The sequence below is a fragment of the Schistocerca piceifrons genome, chromosome 4 (assembly GCF_021461385.2).
Source record: "Schistocerca piceifrons isolate TAMUIC-IGC-003096 chromosome 4, iqSchPice1.1, whole genome shotgun sequence".
In the NCBI taxonomy this organism is placed as follows: domain Eukaryota; kingdom Metazoa; phylum Arthropoda; class Insecta; order Orthoptera; family Acrididae; genus Schistocerca; species Schistocerca piceifrons.
Genome location: NC_060141.1, coordinates 307197732 through 307216777, shown reverse-complemented (window position 1 = coordinate 307216777; position 19046 = coordinate 307197732). Strand labels below are relative to the sequence as shown.

At 44.6% G+C, this 19046-nt stretch overlaps 1 protein-coding gene and 9 non-coding genes across 10 annotated transcripts; all 10 read right to left on the bottom strand.

Moving 5' to 3' along the window:
* Positions 1-1127: 1127 nt before the first annotated feature.
* On the bottom strand, positions 1128-10719 carry LOC124796358 (putative protein TPRXL). The gene is made up of 2 exons (XM_047260513.1): positions 10594-10719; positions 1128-1928 (listed from the first exon to the last, which is right to left on the bottom strand). Exons 1-2 carry the CDS (start codon positions 10642-10644, stop codon positions 1473-1475), a joined length of 507 nt encoding a protein of 168 aa, XP_047116469.1. The 5' UTR covers positions 10645-10719; the 3' UTR covers positions 1128-1472.
* Positions 10720-14918: 4199 nt separating this feature from the next.
* Positions 14919-14993, bottom strand: Trnas-cga. The gene has a single exon. It is a non-coding gene; the product is annotated as a tRNA-Ser (tRNA).
* A 226-nt stretch (positions 14994-15219) lies between these two features.
* Trnas-cga lies at positions 15220-15294 on the bottom strand. The gene has a single exon. It is a non-coding gene; the product is annotated as a tRNA-Ser (tRNA).
* Positions 15295-16122: 828 nt separating this feature from the next.
* Trnas-cga lies at positions 16123-16197 on the bottom strand. The gene has a single exon. It is a non-coding gene; the product is annotated as a tRNA-Ser (tRNA).
* Positions 16198-16423: 226 nt separating this feature from the next.
* On the bottom strand, positions 16424-16498 carry Trnas-cga. The gene has a single exon. It is a non-coding gene; the product is annotated as a tRNA-Ser (tRNA).
* Positions 16499-16724: 226 nt separating this feature from the next.
* Positions 16725-16799, bottom strand: Trnas-cga. Its single transcript has one exon. It is a non-coding gene; the product is annotated as a tRNA-Ser (tRNA).
* A 528-nt stretch (positions 16800-17327) lies between these two features.
* Positions 17328-17402, bottom strand: Trnas-cga. Its single transcript has one exon. It is a non-coding gene; the product is annotated as a tRNA-Ser (tRNA).
* Positions 17403-17628: 226 nt separating this feature from the next.
* Trnas-cga lies at positions 17629-17703 on the bottom strand. Its single transcript has one exon. It is a non-coding gene; the product is annotated as a tRNA-Ser (tRNA).
* Positions 17704-17928: 225 nt separating this feature from the next.
* On the bottom strand, positions 17929-18003 carry Trnas-cga. Its single transcript has one exon. It is a non-coding gene; the product is annotated as a tRNA-Ser (tRNA).
* Positions 18004-18831: 828 nt separating this feature from the next.
* Positions 18832-18906, bottom strand: Trnas-cga. Its single transcript has one exon. It is a non-coding gene; the product is annotated as a tRNA-Ser (tRNA).
* Positions 18907-19046: the final 140 nt, after the last annotated feature.

Genomic DNA, 19046 nt, shown 5'->3' with positions numbered 1-19046 from the left:
CACCTAAGTGTATCTGTAACATCTTAACTCTCTCTTTCACAGTACTCATATAAGGCACTCTTCTTTAAGCAGACAACTACCATCAGATGAACTAAAAGTAGAGTGTTTGTGTAACTGTAAAAAGCTTATGAAATTAGACGTACATTGCATTTCATGGACACAATGTGGAACACTGTCGTAATTTTGGTGGTGGTGGTCCTGTAGGTTTCCTAACTTTCTTCAGTAATTTTACACCTATTTTTACTTTATAGCTTTGGTTCTGACGCAAATTTCTGTTTCAGCCACATTTACGTTGAAATTAGAAACTAAACAGCATCACTGTTGTTATATATTCTGTACGGCAGGTATTCACAACCTGTTGCAGTAACTCAGAGGGCAGACATAATATAAAAAAAGAAAAAAATTACTCATGGAGAGAAGGCATGTTGGTGGCGTTCCGTCCGTCGAATGGGAATGTTAAAGGGTACAGCCTTCCGCTAACACATTTCTCCCCCTTAATTTATTTTTTTTATTTCTGCATCTTGCATGAAAATGTTGTGAGACGGTGCGTCCATTTGGATGCACTTTTGATAACTTTTCATACGTCTTCACCACGCTTTTTGTTTTCCGACAAAGTTACGCGTTTCGACGTTACGTCATCTTCAAAGTCAGTGATATAAAATTGTTAATTGGGTAGATTGTATCACGTCAACATTTTCGTCTCGTGATCGAGAATGTTGACGTGATACAGTGTATCTAATGAACATATTTATATGACTGACATAACTCTGCCTTTGACAACGCGTAAGGTTGCTGGAAAGATAAAAGTGTAGTAAGAAAAGTTATGAAAAGTGCATTTTATTTCCGTAAGCATACTAGCACAAACATCTCACTGTGAAAGCACTCGACCATATGAATCGGGTGCGTACTTTACGCGTCATCACAGGCCGGAAGAAGGCAATGACATCCAAATTTATAAGAAGAGTGCATGGAGAACACTTTGGGATGTTTCACGGAGGCACCTTGGTCCGTAAAGAGAGGAAGAATTCTAAAATCAGTGCAACACACTCTGATCGAAAATATTCAGTGCTGTACCAGACAACATGGCATTCTCCAAGGTGAAGGTATAGTTTAAAGCAGAAAAATAGTAATATTTTGTATATTTTTATTAAAAGAATTTACATTAACACGATATGAAACGGAAACACAATGTTGAAGTACGTTGGTTTTAGTTGTATATGCTCTATACCCGAATTGAAACAGCAAAGTATTGTACAAACCGTTGTAACAAATGAGTTGCTTACAATATTAACATGTTAACGCCGCTTTTGAATGAAGTAACATTATTTACAGATGTTAATAGTTTAAGGGGACAGGGAGGCGAGTTTTACTGTAAGATCTACTCTACAGATAACGTTACGCAGTTACCCGAATGATACAAAACTTAAAAACAAGACTCTTACGAAGCATTTTACTGACGCTGAGAAGTCACTTCAACCCAGTAGGTTCGCCCAGAAGGTGGGCCAGGAGGCGATGACCTTGATGCCGTTGGACATGAGCTGTCCGCCGGTCTGCGCCGCCGCACTGATGGAGTCGGTGGCAGCGCCCACCTGCTCAGACACCAGCTGGTTCACGGCGCTGCTGACTCGCTCGCGCTCCGTGTTGATGGCGTTCGGGATGAAGGAGATGATGGCGGCTATTGGATTCTGGGCACTGGCGGTAGAGGGAGAGCCACTAAAGTTGAACTGCGGCAACAAGTTGCTGAGATGAGGGAAGACGACGCTCGGGGTCTGTGAGCTGGACGACCCACCGCCGGACTGAGCGCCGCTGCTGTCGCTGCCGCTGCCGCCACTTCCAGAGGATGAGGTGTCGGAGTTGGAGCCAGTAGCGGAGGTCGAGGAGTTACTCTGCTGGGGGGCGGCGTCCTGCACCTGTCCCTGAGGAGCGGCCTGCAAAAAGAAATGATTTCTTTTTGCATCTTTCAAATGTCTTTCAAATGGAGTAATTGAACTCTTATGAATTGATTTAGAACGACAGAAGGAAAACCAGAGACTTATTAGCTTACTGACGTGAATATGTGCTCCATTTTTACTAGTAGGATGATACAGTCAGTATTAACTGGTGTCCAAAATCAAAGCAACAAATGGAAATTTTGCAAGGTTGCGTTTATTTTGCAACAAACATGTGGCAATAAAGTGGAAAAGATGTAGAGAACACAGAACGTAAACAACTGCAGCATGTATAACGCTAGAAAAAATCGTTCTTCGTTTTTTTACAACTTAATGGGTCTGCATACGCATTACGACAACTGGTTAATGTGTTGCACATGGGATGTTACCACCTCTGGTTGCAATACAGGCCTGACAAAGACGGGGCATGCTGTGAGTGATGTCATCAGTCTCACGTTGAGATAATAACGCCCATTCTTCCTGCAGAGCTGCTCGCAAGTCTTGGAGAGTGGTTGGTGGGTGCTGACGTGATGCAACCTGTCTCCCTAGCGCAACACAGATACGTGCTATGGGATTTAAATAGGGCGAGCGAGCAGGCCAAGCCATGCATACAGTATCTTTCGTTTCCAAGAAAACATCAACCACCTGTGCTCTATGAGTTCGAGCATTATCGTCTATAAATATGAAGTCTGGGCCCACAGCACCTCGCAACAACGGCACGTGAGGTCCAAAGATCTCGACGCGGTACCTGAAAACACTTAAACCTTGCTGATTCACCCGTACAATTTCGTGAAGAGGTATTCGTGTGGTCAACATAATCCCTGCTCACACCATTAAGGATCTTCTTCGATATCGGTCTCTTTCCACTTTGTTTCGATAACGAAATCGTATCGCATGGGAATGCGTCGAGAATCACGCTCCAGACCAAATCGAGATTCATCTGCGGAAATAACCCTGGCCCACTCTTCGACAGTCCAGGTGGCATGTTGACGATTCCACTCTAAACGTTCCCTTCTGTGAAGACGCATCAGAGATACACATACAGAAGATCTCCGAATATAAAGGCTACTCTGCCGAAACCTTCTGTACATCGTTTGTCTCGATACAACATGTCCAATGGATGCTGCGAGGCCAGATGCCAGTTGCCGTGCAGTACTAAAGCGGTACTGTCGTGCCTTACAAATAACGGTCCTCTTTGGTATCACACGTGGTCGGCCCTGCCCTGGTCTTCGGGATACAATTTTGGTCTCTATAAATTGTCGCCACATGCGGGAAACAAAAGAACGATTTACATTAAGCTTTCGGGTCACATCAGTTTGCGACTGTCCTGCTTCCATTCTACTTATTGCCCTCCACCACAGAGAGTGTGGTAGGCGTCTTCTTTCAGCCATACTGCACCGTCTGTGACTGTATACACAGCCATTGTGGATGTGGGACTACTTAGCAAACATTACCCCTGACGTTGTCGTTGACGGGTTGTCCATTGTCCGGAATGCCATCTTCCGTGCAGAACACGACTGTACGGATATCTATTGACATTTTGTATGATTATACTGTGAATCAGTGGGGTAATAGTGGTTTGTTGCCAGTGTACGAAATAAAAGAATTCCTGCTAGAACATATGGACAGCGCGTTGTTGCCAGTGTACGAAGTAAACGAATTCCTGCCAGAACATATGGACAGGTACAAGAACGAATTGACGGATATTAGGGTTTAAGCTACTCTCAGTGACGATGTCATTAGAGACTGTGTACACGCATCTATTGGTGAAGCAGTTCTTTTTAAATGAAATGTCTAAGCTTTCTTTTTTATTTCAGATACAATCACATTATATTAATCTAAACGATTTCGGCTAACATTGTCTATCTTCCGTTGTTATTGGTCATTGGCAGCATTCAGTGAACAAAACATTCATTACGTAGGATGCCTAATCATTGAATTCTGTCGATGGCCAGCAGCACCTGAAGACAGGCAATATTGGCCGAAACCGATTATGATTATCACATACAATGCGACTGTGTTTGAAATGAAATGAAGTTCTTAATAGGCCCGTCAGTGAACTCTTTCAACGGAATTTCGTCTTGCACTACAATCGTCTAAGCATTTACCCGAAACGAAATTCCCAAATCGTCATGTCCGGTTACGAAACTGAGCTCCAATCAGAATGCGAGTCCAGTGTCTTAACGTTTGCTTTACGTTGCACGGTGTCAATTCACAAAAATGAAAGCGTTTTAGAGCTAGCCGGGAGCTGAAACTGATGTGAATAAAATCTGTAGTAATGGTGATACGATGACGTAAGGCAAGTGGCGGTCTGAACTGAGGAATCATTCTTTGTGCGGGTATATGAACAACTATGCTGTTGGTCTTTCTTTCGAATGGATAAACTTGGATGTCGTCCCACTACATAATTCTTTATTTGAGGTATTTTATCGTCGAGGGATATTCATCCAAAGTTAATGAGAGATTGAAAAGAATCTTCTCCACCATTATCAACAGTTAAGAAATGAACAGCTCAATGCAAAATGCCTTTTGTTGAAGAACAGATGAAAACATAGAGAAAGTGGCAGTTGACGATCGCTCATTGAAGGTCCATGAAACAGCTGCTGTTTTAGGCGTATCACCAATAACTATATGCAGAATGAGGAAACTTTGTACAAGTTCAGGTTTAATGGACGATCAGTTAAATGATGAAGAAAAGTAAATACGAAAATGTATTTTTTTGAGCAATGTTTGGACCATTAAGGAAATAAAAAGTAAAACCTTTTTCTGTCCGCTGATTTATTACTGTGGGAGAACCATGTGTCTACTGTTTCGTGTTAGAAATGAAACTAGAGTAATCAGTATGTGGGAGCAGATATCCCTGCGCTTAATGAAGGTTAAGATGACTATCATCTGCCAGACAGATTATGGCTAGTGTTTTCTTGGTTACAGACGTGTTCCACAACTTTGCAAACTACTAAACGATAACGTGCAAAAGCTGCAAGTATAACTGACCAGATAGATAAAGTGTCAGAAGAACCCCGAATTGCAAAACATAATTCTATTTGTCAGTACAGTGGCAGGTGAATTGAGGTTGCGAAAATCAAAAGTAAATCGATAGAAACATATACATACGAAGGCAAACTGAAAAGACTGCGCGTCCTCTCGGCCAGGCAACGTCTCGAATATAGGAAAAAAGAATCTCTCTAATCTAAACATAACCCAACTGACACCCTGTACATAGTAAATTATAATCAAATATTGCAACCCGTATTACACACTTTCCAACTGTCTTAGCTAATTTCAGTCATCAATCCGGCGACTAATTTACAAAGTAAGGGAGATTGTTGTACCTTGGGACCCATAAATTTTTAAATGATGGCATTCACCTTCTACGTGCTGCAGTCTTTTTCTGAAATTAATAAAGTTACTCCGGAAAATTGTGGTTTTTCCTCTCGCAAAAACATGTTACAAGGTACAACACGGTCATGTATCTACGAACAAATATTCTACTAAAATTTTAAAGCGTTGCAGTCAATAAGGTCTTATCAGTCATTGTAGGTTACATTATTAGGGGAAAGTGGGGAAATTTGGCACACCAAAGACACTTTGACTGTAACCTGTATTCTATAATATCCATAGGCTCCAATTTTCGTATGGCATTAGCTGCATGTGTTTATTGTAACATATTTTAAAACCATAAATGCGCAGCTACTCGTTTTAGAAAAAGAAACTTGATGATCATGACATCATTGCATTCCGTCATTGTACTCGTCTTATAGGGTGAACTGCCACAGGGAATGATTTTAATTTATTGGTAAGGTATCGGTGATATTTCCCGTACAATAACTTGTAGGCCCATTGGCTGATGACAAAGTTTGAAATCTGATGTTGTGTTTGGCAAGTTTGCAACATGGTCAGAATTCTCATTCAACATATGCTATGGACAACAGACTTGGCAACGCCGGAGTAATTTTATCGTTTTCTATTTCTTCAGAACAAAATCTTTTGTAGTTTAATGGAAAACTTCCTGCACTTCTAAATACAGATTCGGCCTTCTCCATTGGCACAACTTTCATGTAAACTATACTGAATAGTTTCGCCAGTTTGTAGGTAGTAACTTTTATGTTTCCTCGAGATTTAGCATATTCATCTTTTTCTCTGCTTAAGGCGTTTTTCAGGGTACCGAAGAAAGTTAGGTCCAATGGCTGGAACCTTTGAAATGTATGTGGTGCCATTGTTGGTATTGTTATTTCATTTTTCTTGCAAAACCCGAAATTCTGAAGAGTTGAGTGATTATCTAACACTATTACAGTAAGATCGTTCTTTGAAGCTCTTACAAAACATTTGAAATGTAATTAATCAAAGGAAATGTCTTCATTACTCTAGTCATCGTGAGAACACCTGTAAATTGCACCAACAGGTCCGCTTTGACTCAAGGTTGATGTCATTCTTTTCCCAGAGAAAACAGCCAAAGAAGGAAAATAAGTTCCGAAAGCGCTGGACGCTCAAACTATTGTCACTTTTTTTACCTCTTTCCCAAGAAATTCGCGATCCAAAATGTTCGGTTCCTTTGGGTCAAGCTGTTTTGGTGGTTTCTGAACTTTAGTTATTCCACATTCTACATTAAAAACTCTGTTTTCTTTGAATTTATATTTTGAAAAAATGTTCTTCAGACTATCAAAATAGATACATAAGGGTTCTATAGTGAAAGATGTTATTCTGTCTGAACTAGTTCAATATGGTTAAAATGGCTCTGAGCACTATGGGACTTAACTGCTGTGGTCATCAGTCCCCTAGAACTTAGAACTACTTAAACCTAACTAACCTAAGGACATCACACACATCCATGCCCGAAGCAGGATTCGAACCTGCCACCGTAGCGGTCGCGTGGTTCCAGATTTAGCGCCTAGAACCGCTCGGCCACTCCGGCCGGCCTGAACTAGTTCTTTCTGGCTATCTTCAGGTAATTCGTGGATGACGCTTAAGAAATAAATAATACCAGTCTTTTCCAGACTTTGCTTTTATAAAAATTGTATGCTACGTTATTAGCTTTTGTATTATTGTAAGCCATTTTTACTGAATCGTGAGCTGTCAGCCAATAAAATGGCTTAGGTAGTCTTAAACATGATTAGCTAAATCGATTTTGAACCTTCCATGTTTAGTTTTATTTTTCTACGTAGTGTTACGTTTGCTGCACTCTGTTTCTGTGCGTCAACAAGTATGGCTTGTATAAAGGTACAGTCCCACACGCTATTTTTGCTTAAGAGAAATAATATATAAACCTGCGTGTTAATGGGCAGAGACAGCCATAATAAGTCGTGTTTTAGTATAACAGGAAATGTCTTACCTCTTAGAAACTCCAAATCAAGTATAAGATGAAACGAAGACAAAACACACTCCTCCTTCTTGCGCCGCCAATTGGCCAGTAACTGTTCCTGAGTTTTGCATGTTTACTTGTGTAACTAAGCATCATATGACAGCACCGATCAGATGAGACTGGCTGTCACAGTTAAAGACATATTGACTGCTTTATTTTATCCGCTGCACCAAATTCCCCCATGCTCCTGCACTCTACTGCAGAGTGCAGCTAGTGCAATTAAACTAAGGGGAAGCATTATCAGAAACCAATTACAAGTTTAATACATTTTGAAATTGAAGATATATGAAACTAACAGAAATTTACGTTTTCAAGACACGACATCAACGAAACCAACTTGACTGACAACTATGCCATGTTACGTGGTAAAAGATTTCGTCTTCCAGGTAGAAGATGGTGCGCAGCCGACGAAGTATGGCTGTAACCGCCCACATGTTACGTAACTAGTTTTAAAAAGATGTAGAATTTTACTTGTCACAAAATTCTGTTACTGAAGAATTAAAAATCATATTTGAAATAGCTTTCAAATATTACACTGCACTTAAACGTGAAGAACTTCAAGTTTTTACAAACGCTGCACAAACACAACCTTATCTCTAACGACAACAAAAACTCTAGACAATGGCAGGAACTGCTTATGGCGATCTCTTAGTGGGAGTTCCTTCATGTGATTCTAAAATCACTAGACTGAAGAACCGAACCAAAAAACATTATTTGCTCCTAGGTACACTCTCCTCTGGGTACAACACTGTCCCACAGCTGTACAATAGAATATTATTAAGATCAATTTGTCACTTTTTATTTTGGAAGTGCGAGACGTTTCATAATGCGATCGATGTAAGCGAAATGATAAATTGCTTTATTACGAAAGTCGTTGGCAGAAGTGAACACGTAGTTGATTACACTTGAAACTGAAAAATATGACTCGTTTCATGAGTATTCGAGCGCGACATCCTACGGGACACCTTAAGCTGGAGAACAAACACTAAACATTTAAATAATTCAAGGAGCTTTGGATTTGTAACCTGATACTTCGGCACCTACCGAGAAAGCCATACGTGATGTACTTGTTCACGTGAAATTTTCGAATCAGGGAAATATGTTTCACCCCTTACAGTCGTGAAGAACAAAGTAAGAGAAAAGCTTAAAACGGCATTGGAAATAACTGTGTAACTAACAAAGTTGAAAATAAATGATAAACTACTACTTATGCGATAGGTGTGACGAGATATACATTGAGGAGACAAAAGTCATGGGTTAGCGATATGCACATATGCAGATAGCCGTATATCGCGTATACAAGGCAAATGAAGGCAATGCATTGGCGGAGCTGTCATTTGTACTCAGGTTATTCACTCAGGAAGGTTTATGGCATGATTACGGCTGCACGACGGGAGTTAAACTTTGAATGCGGACTGGTAGTTGGACATTACGTTTCGGAAATCGTTAGGGAATTCAATATCCTGAGATCTTAGTGTCAAGAGTGTGCCAAGAATACCAAATTTCAGGCATTACCTCTCACCCCGGTCGACGCAGTGGCCGACGCTCTTTACTTAACTACCGAGAGCAACAGTGTTTGCGCAGTGTTGTCAGTGCTAACAGACAAGCAACACTGCCGTGAAGTAACCTCAGAAATCAATGTGGGACGTACGACAAACACATCCGTTAGGACAATGCGGCAGAATTTGGCCTTAATGGGCTGTGGCAGCAGACATCCGACGGCAGTGCCTTTCCTAACAGCACGACGTCGCCTGCAGCGCCTCTCCTGGGCTCGTGACCATATCGGTTGGACCCCAGACGACTGGAAAATCGTAACCCGGTCAGTTGGGTTCCGATTCCAGTTAAGAGTTGATAACAGGGTTTGAGTGTGGCGCAGATCCCATGAAGCCATGGACTAGGTACATGAAATGTATTAGCAGTTGCGAATATGGACAACCATCAGCTGTATAATGGAATAACGAAAATGAAAATTTGTATCAGACCCGGACTCGAATCCGGATTTTCCGCTTATCGCGAGCGGCCGCCTTACCATTCAGCTATCCGAGCACGACTCACGGTCTGATCCAAACTTCCGAATGTCGTCAACCATGTGTCGAAAACCTGTACTCGTACACCCATTATGTATATTCCCGCACAGGGGAGAAATTTTACTTGAAAGTCGCTAGCCCGGTGTCGGGGGATAAATAAGATATTACTGTGCCTGTGTTATTCCAAATTACGATGCCAAGTTCATTAGGATGTGCATACATTTCCGAAGGAACTGAATAGTAGTTCGGAGTAAGACAGGGAATGCAATATCGTACGAACTCAGGTTGTCAACGCTGGTGATGCCTCCCTAATCGTATGGGCTGCTTTCACATGCAATGGACTGGGTTCTCTGGTCCTACTGAATCGATTCTTGACTATTAATAGTTACGTCCGGCTACTTGGAGACCATTTACAGCCATTCACGAATTTCATGTTCCCAAACAACGATTGAATTTTTATGGGCGACCACGCATTATGTCACCGGGTCACAGTCGTTAGCGACTGGTTTGAAGAGCATTCTGGACAAATCAAGAGAGTGATTTGGCCACCCTGATTCCCCGATATGAATCCCACCGAACACTTATTGGACATAATGGAGAGGTCATTCCGTGCACAGAATCTTGCACGGGCGACGCTTCCGTGTTTATGGCTGTTACGAAGGCAACATGGCCCAATATTTCCACCGGGGACTTTCAAAGACTTGTTGAGTTCATGTCACGTCGGGCTGCTGCACTACGCCGGGGGAAAGGAGGTCCGACACGTTATTAAAAGGTAACCCATGACTTTTGTCATCTCAGTGTATATGGACAAACTCACAGAGAATCACGTTTTCCGTAAGACACCTAACAGCCAAAATACTCTTACATGGAAATTGGAACAAACAAAATAAATGTCGTATGAGTAGGGCCTCCCGTCTGCTAGACCGTTTGCCGGGTACAAGTCTTTTAGATTTGACGCCTCTTCGGTGACTTGCTTGTCGATGGGGATGAAATGATGATGATTAGGATAACACAACACCCAGACCCTGAGTGAAGAAAATCTCCGACCCAACTGGGAATCGATCCTGGGCCCTTAGGATTGACATTCTGCCGCGCTGACCACTCAGCTACCGGGGGCGGACATTGGAACAAAAAAACTATGAATAACATAGCAGTAGTTGTAGGTGATTATACTCGTGACAGTTGAAATGTGTAGTGTAGCTCGTTACCAAGTTCGTTAGTTTGTACACTACTAAGTAGACGATATTTGAAACCTGCAATAAATTCCTCAGGTCGTTACCTGTGAAACGGCGATGAGGAGTGTGAGAAGCAACGCTGATTTGCTCGCCATGGCTGCTGGGTGATGGTTACTTCGAGATAGCTTGTCGAGAGAACGAATGATGCCTGATCTGCAGGAATGGGCTTTATACCCAGTGGGGCGTGCAGCTGTCTGTAGGGCACACGTGTGGGCTTTTGTTTCCGCCTGAAAGCCCCGCTCGTGCACCATGTTTGCGTGATCCACTTTGTTGTGTGTGAACAGCGGTGCGGCTCTACTGTTGTTTCCGCCTGAGACTCGCCGTAAAACGTGGGACACTGACGGAAGGCGCCTTCACCGAGTCACGGAAGGGCGTTACTTGTGCATTGAAAGCGTGTTCAGCACAGGCGCCTTCATGAAGATGGAAAGCGTCTTTGGTTTTACGAAAACACACTGATGGAAACGGAAAGTTTTGCACCATGTGAGGCAAACTGAGGAGCTACTTGATTGAGAAGCAGAGGCTCCGGTCTCGTAAACTGACATACGGCCGGGAGAGCGGTGTGCTGACCACATACCCCTCCATATCCGCATCCAATGACGCCTGAGGTCTGAGGATGACACGGCGGCCGGTTGGTACCGTTGGGACTTCATGGCCTGTTTGGACGGAGTTTAGCTTTCAGTTTGAATACTTTGACTCAATGCTACCAGGCTCATACTCCAGAACTTGCGTGCCTAAGGGATATGTTTCTTTAAAATTTCAACCCTGTGGAGGATTATTTTCAATACAGACAAAAGCATTTATTCACATGAAGAATGGCGTGCGCCATTGTGACTACTGTGTGTATCTAATGTTACTGGAACTTTTGAGAGCAGATCGTAACAGAGCATGCCCAGAGGATTTGCATGGGCAGACTCTGAGAATGGTCGAAAGTGGTCGAATCATTAGCGTGAGGAGCATGGGAGCATCATAACGACAGATTGCACAGACAGTTGACTGTAGTGCAATGACCAGAGAAAGGGTGCTGATGAGATGGACTGAGGAAGACAGTGTGTCCAGCTTTCCATTTTTTTTTTTTTTTTTTGCTTATCGTTCCTCTGCACCAACCTTTCCATCTCAGAGAAGCACTTGCAACCTACGTCCTCTATTGTTTGTTGCATGAATACAGTCTCTGTATCTCTCTACAACTTTTATCTCCTAGAGCCCCCTCTTGTACCATGGAAATTACGTTATGTATTAAAATGTCCTGTCTACTTATGGGTGTTATCCTTAAGTTCCTTCCTTCGCCGATTTTGCGGAGAATCTCCTCATTACTTACCTTATCAACCCACATAACTTCCAATATTCTTCTGTAGCACTATATCGAAAGTGCTTCCATCCTCTCCTATTCTGATTTTCTCACAGTCCATGTTTCACTGCCATATAGAAATTTATTTCTCAAATTAAGATCTATGTTTGGTGTCAGGAGACTTCTCTTGGCCAGAAGTGCCCTCTTTTCTATTGTTAATCTGAATTTTATGGCCGCGCGGAGTGGCCGTGCGGTTTGAGGCGACATGTCACGGATTGCGCGGCATCTCCCGCCGGAGGTTCGAGTCCTCCCTCGATCATGGGTGTTTGTGTTGTTCTTAGCATAAGTTAGTTTAAGTAGTGTGTAAGGGACCGATGACCTTAGCAGTTTGATCCCTTAGGAATTCACACACATTTGCATTTTATGTCCTCCTTGATCCGTCTGTCATGGGTTATTTTGCTTCCAAGGTTGCAGAATTCCTTAAGTTGGTATACTTTGTGACTACCAATTTTGATATTACATTTCCCACTGTTCTCATTTGTGGTACCTCTCATTCTTTTTTGTATTTTTCTAGTTTATCCTCAGTCCATATGCCGTTCTAATGACTGTTCATTCCATTTAACACCCTATATTTCTTCTTCACTTTCACTGACGATAGCAATGTCATCAGCGAATGTTGTCATTGATATTCTTTTACCCTGAATTTTAGTCCCAGTCTTGAAGCTTTCTTTTATTTCCGTCATTGCTTCTACGGTATATAGACTGGACAGTAGGGGCGAAAGACCGCATATCTGCCTGACATCCCTTTCATCCGAATACTTCGTTCTTCGGTCTTCCATTCTTATAGTTCCCTCTTGGTTCTTGCACGTATTGTGTGTTACAAGTCTTACCCTGTAGCTTATTCCTACTTTTCTAAGATTTCTAACTGCCTGCACCATTTTGCACTGTCGAATGCTCCATCCAGGTTGACAAATCCTATGAACGTGTCTTAAATTTTCTTCCGTTTCGCTTTTATTATGAAGCGCAAAGCCAGAACAGCCTCTCTTACGCCTTTCCCTTTTCTGAAGCAAAGCTGATCATCTAGAGATTCTCAATTTCCTTTTCCATTTTCCTGTATATTATTTTTGTCAGCAACTTGGCTGCATCAGCTCTTAAGCTGATTGTGCTATAGGTCCCGCACTTATTAGCTCCAAAGGACTACACCACGAGATTATTTAACTAGCTCTGATGGATATACGGATGGCAACATCTGAAATACGGCAGTAGTTTACGGGCACGGCGTCAGCATGAATCATCGGGAGCAGATTACTGGAACCTGGGGTGGAGTCTCGAATTGTTGTATGTCGTTTACCGCTGTCACAGTATCACACACAGCGGCGACTTGCATAGTCTAGAGCCACAGTAAGCCGAGACAGCATTCTGTGGTGTTCGGAGAAGTCTCGCCTCTGTTTGTGGAGGTCAGATCGACACCAGCGTGTCCACAGGTGACCTGGTGAAAGGTCACAGGAAGTAATGATTTTCGACTCATACAACTCCCGGAGTCACAGCATGAGGTGTTGTGGGATTCGACAACAAGACTATTTAGGTAACTGTATATGTCAAAAACGGTAAACCGGGTTTTCATACCCTTCATGACGGTAGCAAATGAAATTCGAGTATTCCAGTCTCCACACTACAATTCACACCACCAACGCCTTGAGGGAAGTACATATTCGGGACTGGTCTGCTCGGGCCGCTGATTTGTCACCCAAGAACAGGTATGGAATGCGATGAGAAGAAGTTTTGTCTGTTAAACGGCCTCTTTCAATCTACCAATAATTTTCATTCAGTAACTCGCGAACTTAACCTTTGGTGATAACTTATATAGGAGTCTCTGTAGTCAGTATCCATGGATACTGCATAGATTCTTTGAATTTGTCTTTTTGAGATGTGTGGAGGAAGCATGGTCACCTCTGACGGCTTCCAGGAGCTTTGAGCCAATAAGCGCTCTGATGCTTCAGAGTACTTGATTGCGGTAGGCTTTTAAGCAGTTTGTCTTGTTCGAGGAGCCAGGTATGGCAGGAGGTTAGAAGCAACAAGACGTGTTTGCAGTTGTTGGTGAGTTTTCGTTTATTTGCGCTTATTCGAAGTGTTTACCCGTTGGCAAGACTTTGCTATCAGTCCATTCGAGGGGTGCTAGTATCCCATGGCATAATTTTCACGAGTTTCTCGTGATAAACTAGCTGTGAATCATGAAGGCCAGTACGTATCCTGGCTGTAGTGTCAGATAATTTCATTGTCTTTGTGAATTAGTTGAGTTTGTTACAAAATCATATTATTCAATTCGTAAGATTAAGCAGTCAACTAAATCTCTCCAAATCTATTGAGCTCGTTTTATGCCTTTCATGAAGTAGTGTTTACATACTGAAGTATTTGTGATTCTTGCCCGCCTGGTTAGCCGTGCGGTCTAACGCACTGCTTTCCGGGCGGGAAGGCGTGCCGGTCCCCGGCACGAATACGCCTGGCGGGTTAGTGTCGAGGTAAGGTGAGCCGGCCAGTCTGTGGATGGTTTTTAAGGCGGTTTTCCTCCTGCCTCGGCTAATGCGGGCTGGTTCCCCTTATTCCGCCTCAGTTACATTATGTAGGCGATTGCTGGACTTCACTTTCTCCACGTACGCGTACACCGTAATTGCTCTACCACGCAAACATTGGGGTTACACCTGGCTGGTGAGAGACGTTCTCGGAGAGAGGGTGGGGGGAGGGGCGGCGAACGGCACAATAACCCTGGGTTCGGTGTGGGGCGACGGTGGGGTGAGTGGACTGCTGTAGCCTGTTATGGGGTTGTGAACCACTGAGGGCTACAACGGGGCGAAGCGTTTCTAGGTCCCCGGTTCTATACAGTACAAAAAAAAAAAAAACAATACAATTTGTGATTCTCGATTCATTTCACTTTCATGTAATTGTTGGAAGCCAAATGTCTAGCTTATGATGGTTAGTGTCGGATGCTAATTTGATTATAGAAACAATTATACGACTTCCAGAATGAGATTTTCACTCTGCAGCGGAGTGTGCGCTGATATGAAACTTCCTGGCAGATTAAAACTGTGTGTCCGACCGAGACTCGAACTCGGGACCTTTGCCTTTCGCGGGCAAGTGCTCTACCAACTGAGCTACCGAAGCACGACTCACGGCCGGTACTCACAGCTTTACTTCTGCCAGTATCTCGTCTCCTACCTTCCTAACTTTACAGAAGCTCTCCTGCGAAACTTGCAGAACTAGCACTCCTGAAAGAAAGGATATTGCGGAGACATGGCTTAGCCACAGCCTGGGGGACGTTTCCAGAATGAGATTTTCACTCTGCAGCGGAGTGTGCGCTGATATGAAAATTCCTGGCAGATTAAAACTGTGTGTCCGACCGAGACTCGAACTCGGGACCTTTGCCTTTCGCGGGCAAGTGCTCTACCAACTGAGCTACCGAAGCACGACTCACGGCCGGTACTCACAGCTTTACTTCTGCCAGTATCTCGTCTCCTACCTTCCTAACTTTACAGAAGCTCTCCTGCGAAACTTGCAGAACTAGCACTCCTGAAAGAAAGGATATTGCGGAGACATGGCTTAGCCACAGCCTGGGGGACGTTTCCAGAATGAGATTTTCACTCTGCAGCGGAGTGTGCGCTGATATGAAAATTCCTGGCAGATTAAAACTGTGTGTCCGACCGAGACTCGAACTCGGGACCTTTGCCTTTCGCGCGCAAGTGCTCTACCAACTGAGCTACCGAAGCACGACTCACGCCCGGTACTCACAGCTTTACTTCTGCCAGTATCTCGTCTCCTACCTTCCTAACTTTACAGAAGCTCTCCTGCGAAACTTGCAGAACTAGCACTCCTGAAAGAAAGGATATTGCGGAGACATGGCTTAGCCACAGCCTGGGGGACGTTTCCAGAATGAGATTTTCACTCTGCAGCGGAGTGTGCGCTGATATGAAAATTCCTGGCAGATTAAAACTGTGTGCCCGACCGAGACTCGAACTCGGGACCTTTGCCTTTCGCGGGCAAGTGCTCTACCATCTGAGCTACCGAAGCACGACTCACGCCCGCTACTCACAGCTTTACTTCTGGCAGTATCTCGTCTCCTACCTTCCTAACTTTACAGAAGCTCTCCTGCGAAACTTGCAGAACTAGCACTCCTGAAAGAAAGGATATTGCGGAGACATGGCTTAGCCACAGCCTGGGGGATGTTTCCAGAATGAGATTTTCACTCTGCAGCGGAGTGTGCGCTGATATGAAACTTCCTGGCAGATTAAAACTGTGTGTCCGACCGAGACTCGAACTCGGGACCTTTGCCTTTCGCGGGCAAGTGCTCTACCAACTGAGCTACCGAAGCACGACTCACGGCCGGTACTCACAGCTTTACTTCTGCCAGTATCTCGTCTCCTACCTTCCTAACTTTACAGAAGCTCTCCTGCGAAACTTGCAGAACTAGCACTCCTGAAAGAAAGGATATTGCGGAGACATGGCTTAGCCACAGCCTGGGGGACGTTTCCAGAATGAGATTTTCACTCTGCAGCGGAGTGTGCGCTGATATGAAAATTCCTGGCAGATTAAAACTGTGTGTCCGACCGAGACTCGAACTCGGGACCTTTGCCTTTCGCGGGCAAGTGCTCTACCAACTGAGCTACCGAAGCACGACTCACGGCCGGTACTCACAGCTTTACTTCTGCCAGTATCTCGTCTCCTACCTTCCTAACTTTACAGAAGCTCTCCTGCGAAACTTGCAGAACTAGCACTCCTGAAAGAAAGGATATTGCGGAGACATGGCTTAGCCACAGCCTGGGGGACGTTTCCAGAATGAGATTTTCACTCTGCAGCGGAGTGTGCGCTGATATGAAAATTCCTGGCAGATTAAAACTGTGTGTCCGACCGAGACTCGAACTCGGGACCTTTGCCTTTCGCGGGCAAGTGCTCTACCAACTGAGCTACCGAAGCACGACTCACGGCCGGTACTCACAGCTTTACTTCTGCCAGTATCTCGTCTCCTACCTTCCTAACTTTACAGAAGCTCTCCTGCGAAACTTGCAGAACTAGCACTCCTGAAAGAAAGGATATTGCGGAGACATGGCTTAGCCACAGCCTGGGGGACGTTTCCAGAATGAGATTTTCACTCTGCAGCGGAGTGTGCGCTGATATGAAAATTCCTGGCAGATTAAAACTGTGTGCCCGACCGAGACTCGAACTCGGGACCTTTGCCTTTCGCGGGCAAGTGCTCTACCATCTGAGCTACCGAAGCACGACTCACGCCCGCTACTCACAGCTTTACTTCTGGCAGTATCTCGTCTCCTACCTTCCTAACTTTACAGAAGCTCTCCTGCGAAACTTGCAGAACTAGCACTCCTGAAAGAAAGGATATTGCGGAGACATGGCTTAGCCACAGCCTGGGGGATGTTTCCAGAATGAGATTTTCACTCTGCAGCGGAGTGTGCGCTGATATGAAACTTCCTGGCAGATTAAAACTGTGTGCCCGACCGAGACTCGAACTCGGGACCTTTGCCTTTCGCGGGCAAGCGCTCTACCAACTGAGCTACCGAAGCACGACTCACGCCCGGTACTCACAGCTTTACTTCTGCCAGCACCTCGTCTCCTACCTTCCTAACTTTACAGAAGCTCTCCTGCGAAACTTGCAGAACTAGCACTCCTGAAAGAAAGGATATTGCGGAGACATGGCTTAGCCACAGCCTGGGGGATGTTTCCAGAATGAGATTTTCACTCTGCAGCGGAGTGTGCGCTGATATGAAACTTCCTGGCAGATTAAAACTGTGTGCCCGACCGAGACTCGAACTCGGGACCATTGCCTTTCGCGGGCAAGCGCTCTACCAACTGAGCTACCGAAGCACGACTCACGCCCGGTACTCACAGCTTTACTTCTGCCAGTATCTCGTCTCCTACCTTCCTAACTTTACAGAAGCTCTCCTGCGAAACTTGCAGAACTAGCACTCCTGAAAGAAAGGATATTGCGGAGACATGGCTTAGCCACAGCCTGGGGGACGTTTCCAGAATGAGATTTTCACTCTGCAGCGGAGTGTGCGCTGATATGAAAATTCCTGGCAGATTAAAACTGTGTGTCCGACCGAGACTCGAACTCGGGACCTTTGCCTTTCGCGGGCAAGTGCTCTACCAACTGAGCTACCGAAGCACGACTCACGGCCGGTACTCACAGCTTTACTTCTGCCAGTATCTCGTCTCCTACCTTCCTAACTTTACAGAAGCTCTCCTGCGAAACTTGCAGAACTAGCACTCCTGAAAGAAAGGATATTGCGGAGACATGGCTTAGCCACAGCCTGGGGGACGTTTCCAGAATGAGATTTTCACTCTGCAGCGGAGTGTGCGCTGATATGAAAATTCCTGGCAGATTAAAACTGTGTGTCCGACCGAGACTCGAACTCGGGACCTTTGCCTTTCGCGCGCAAGTGCTCTACCAACTGAGCTACCGAAGCACGACTCACGCCCGGTACTCACAGCTTTACTTCTGCCAGTATCTCGTCTCCTACCTTCCTAACTTTACAGAAGCTCTCCTGCGAAACTTGCAGAACTAGCACTCCTGAAAGAAAGGATATTGCGGAGACATGGCTTAGCCACAGCCTGGGGGACGTTTCCAGAATGAGATTTTCACTCTGCAGCGGAGTGTGCGCTGATATGAAAATTCCTGGCAGATTAAAACTGTGTGCCCGACCGAGACTCGAACTCGGGACCTTTGCCTTTCGCGGGCAAGTGCTCTACCATCTGAGCTACCGAAGCACGACTCACGCCCGCTACTCACAGCTTTACTTCTGGCAGTATCTCGTCTCCTACCTTCCTAACTTTACAGAAGCTCTCCTGCGAAACTTGCAGAACTAGCACTCCTGAAAGAAAGGATATTGCGGAGACATGGCTTAGCCACAGCCTGGGGGATGTTTCCAGAATGAGATTTTCACTCTGCAGCGGAGTGTGCGCTGATATGAAACTTCCTGGCAGATTAAAACTGTGTGTCCGACCGAGACTCGAACTCGGGACCTTTGCCTTTCGCGGGCAAGTGCTCTACCAACTGAGCTACCGAAGCACGACTCACGGCCGGTACTCACAGCTTTACTTCTGCCAGTATCTCGTCTCCTACCTTCCTAACTTTACAGAAGCTCTCCTGCGAAACTTGCAGAACTAGCACTCCTGAAAGAAAGGATATTGCGGAGACATGGCTTAGCC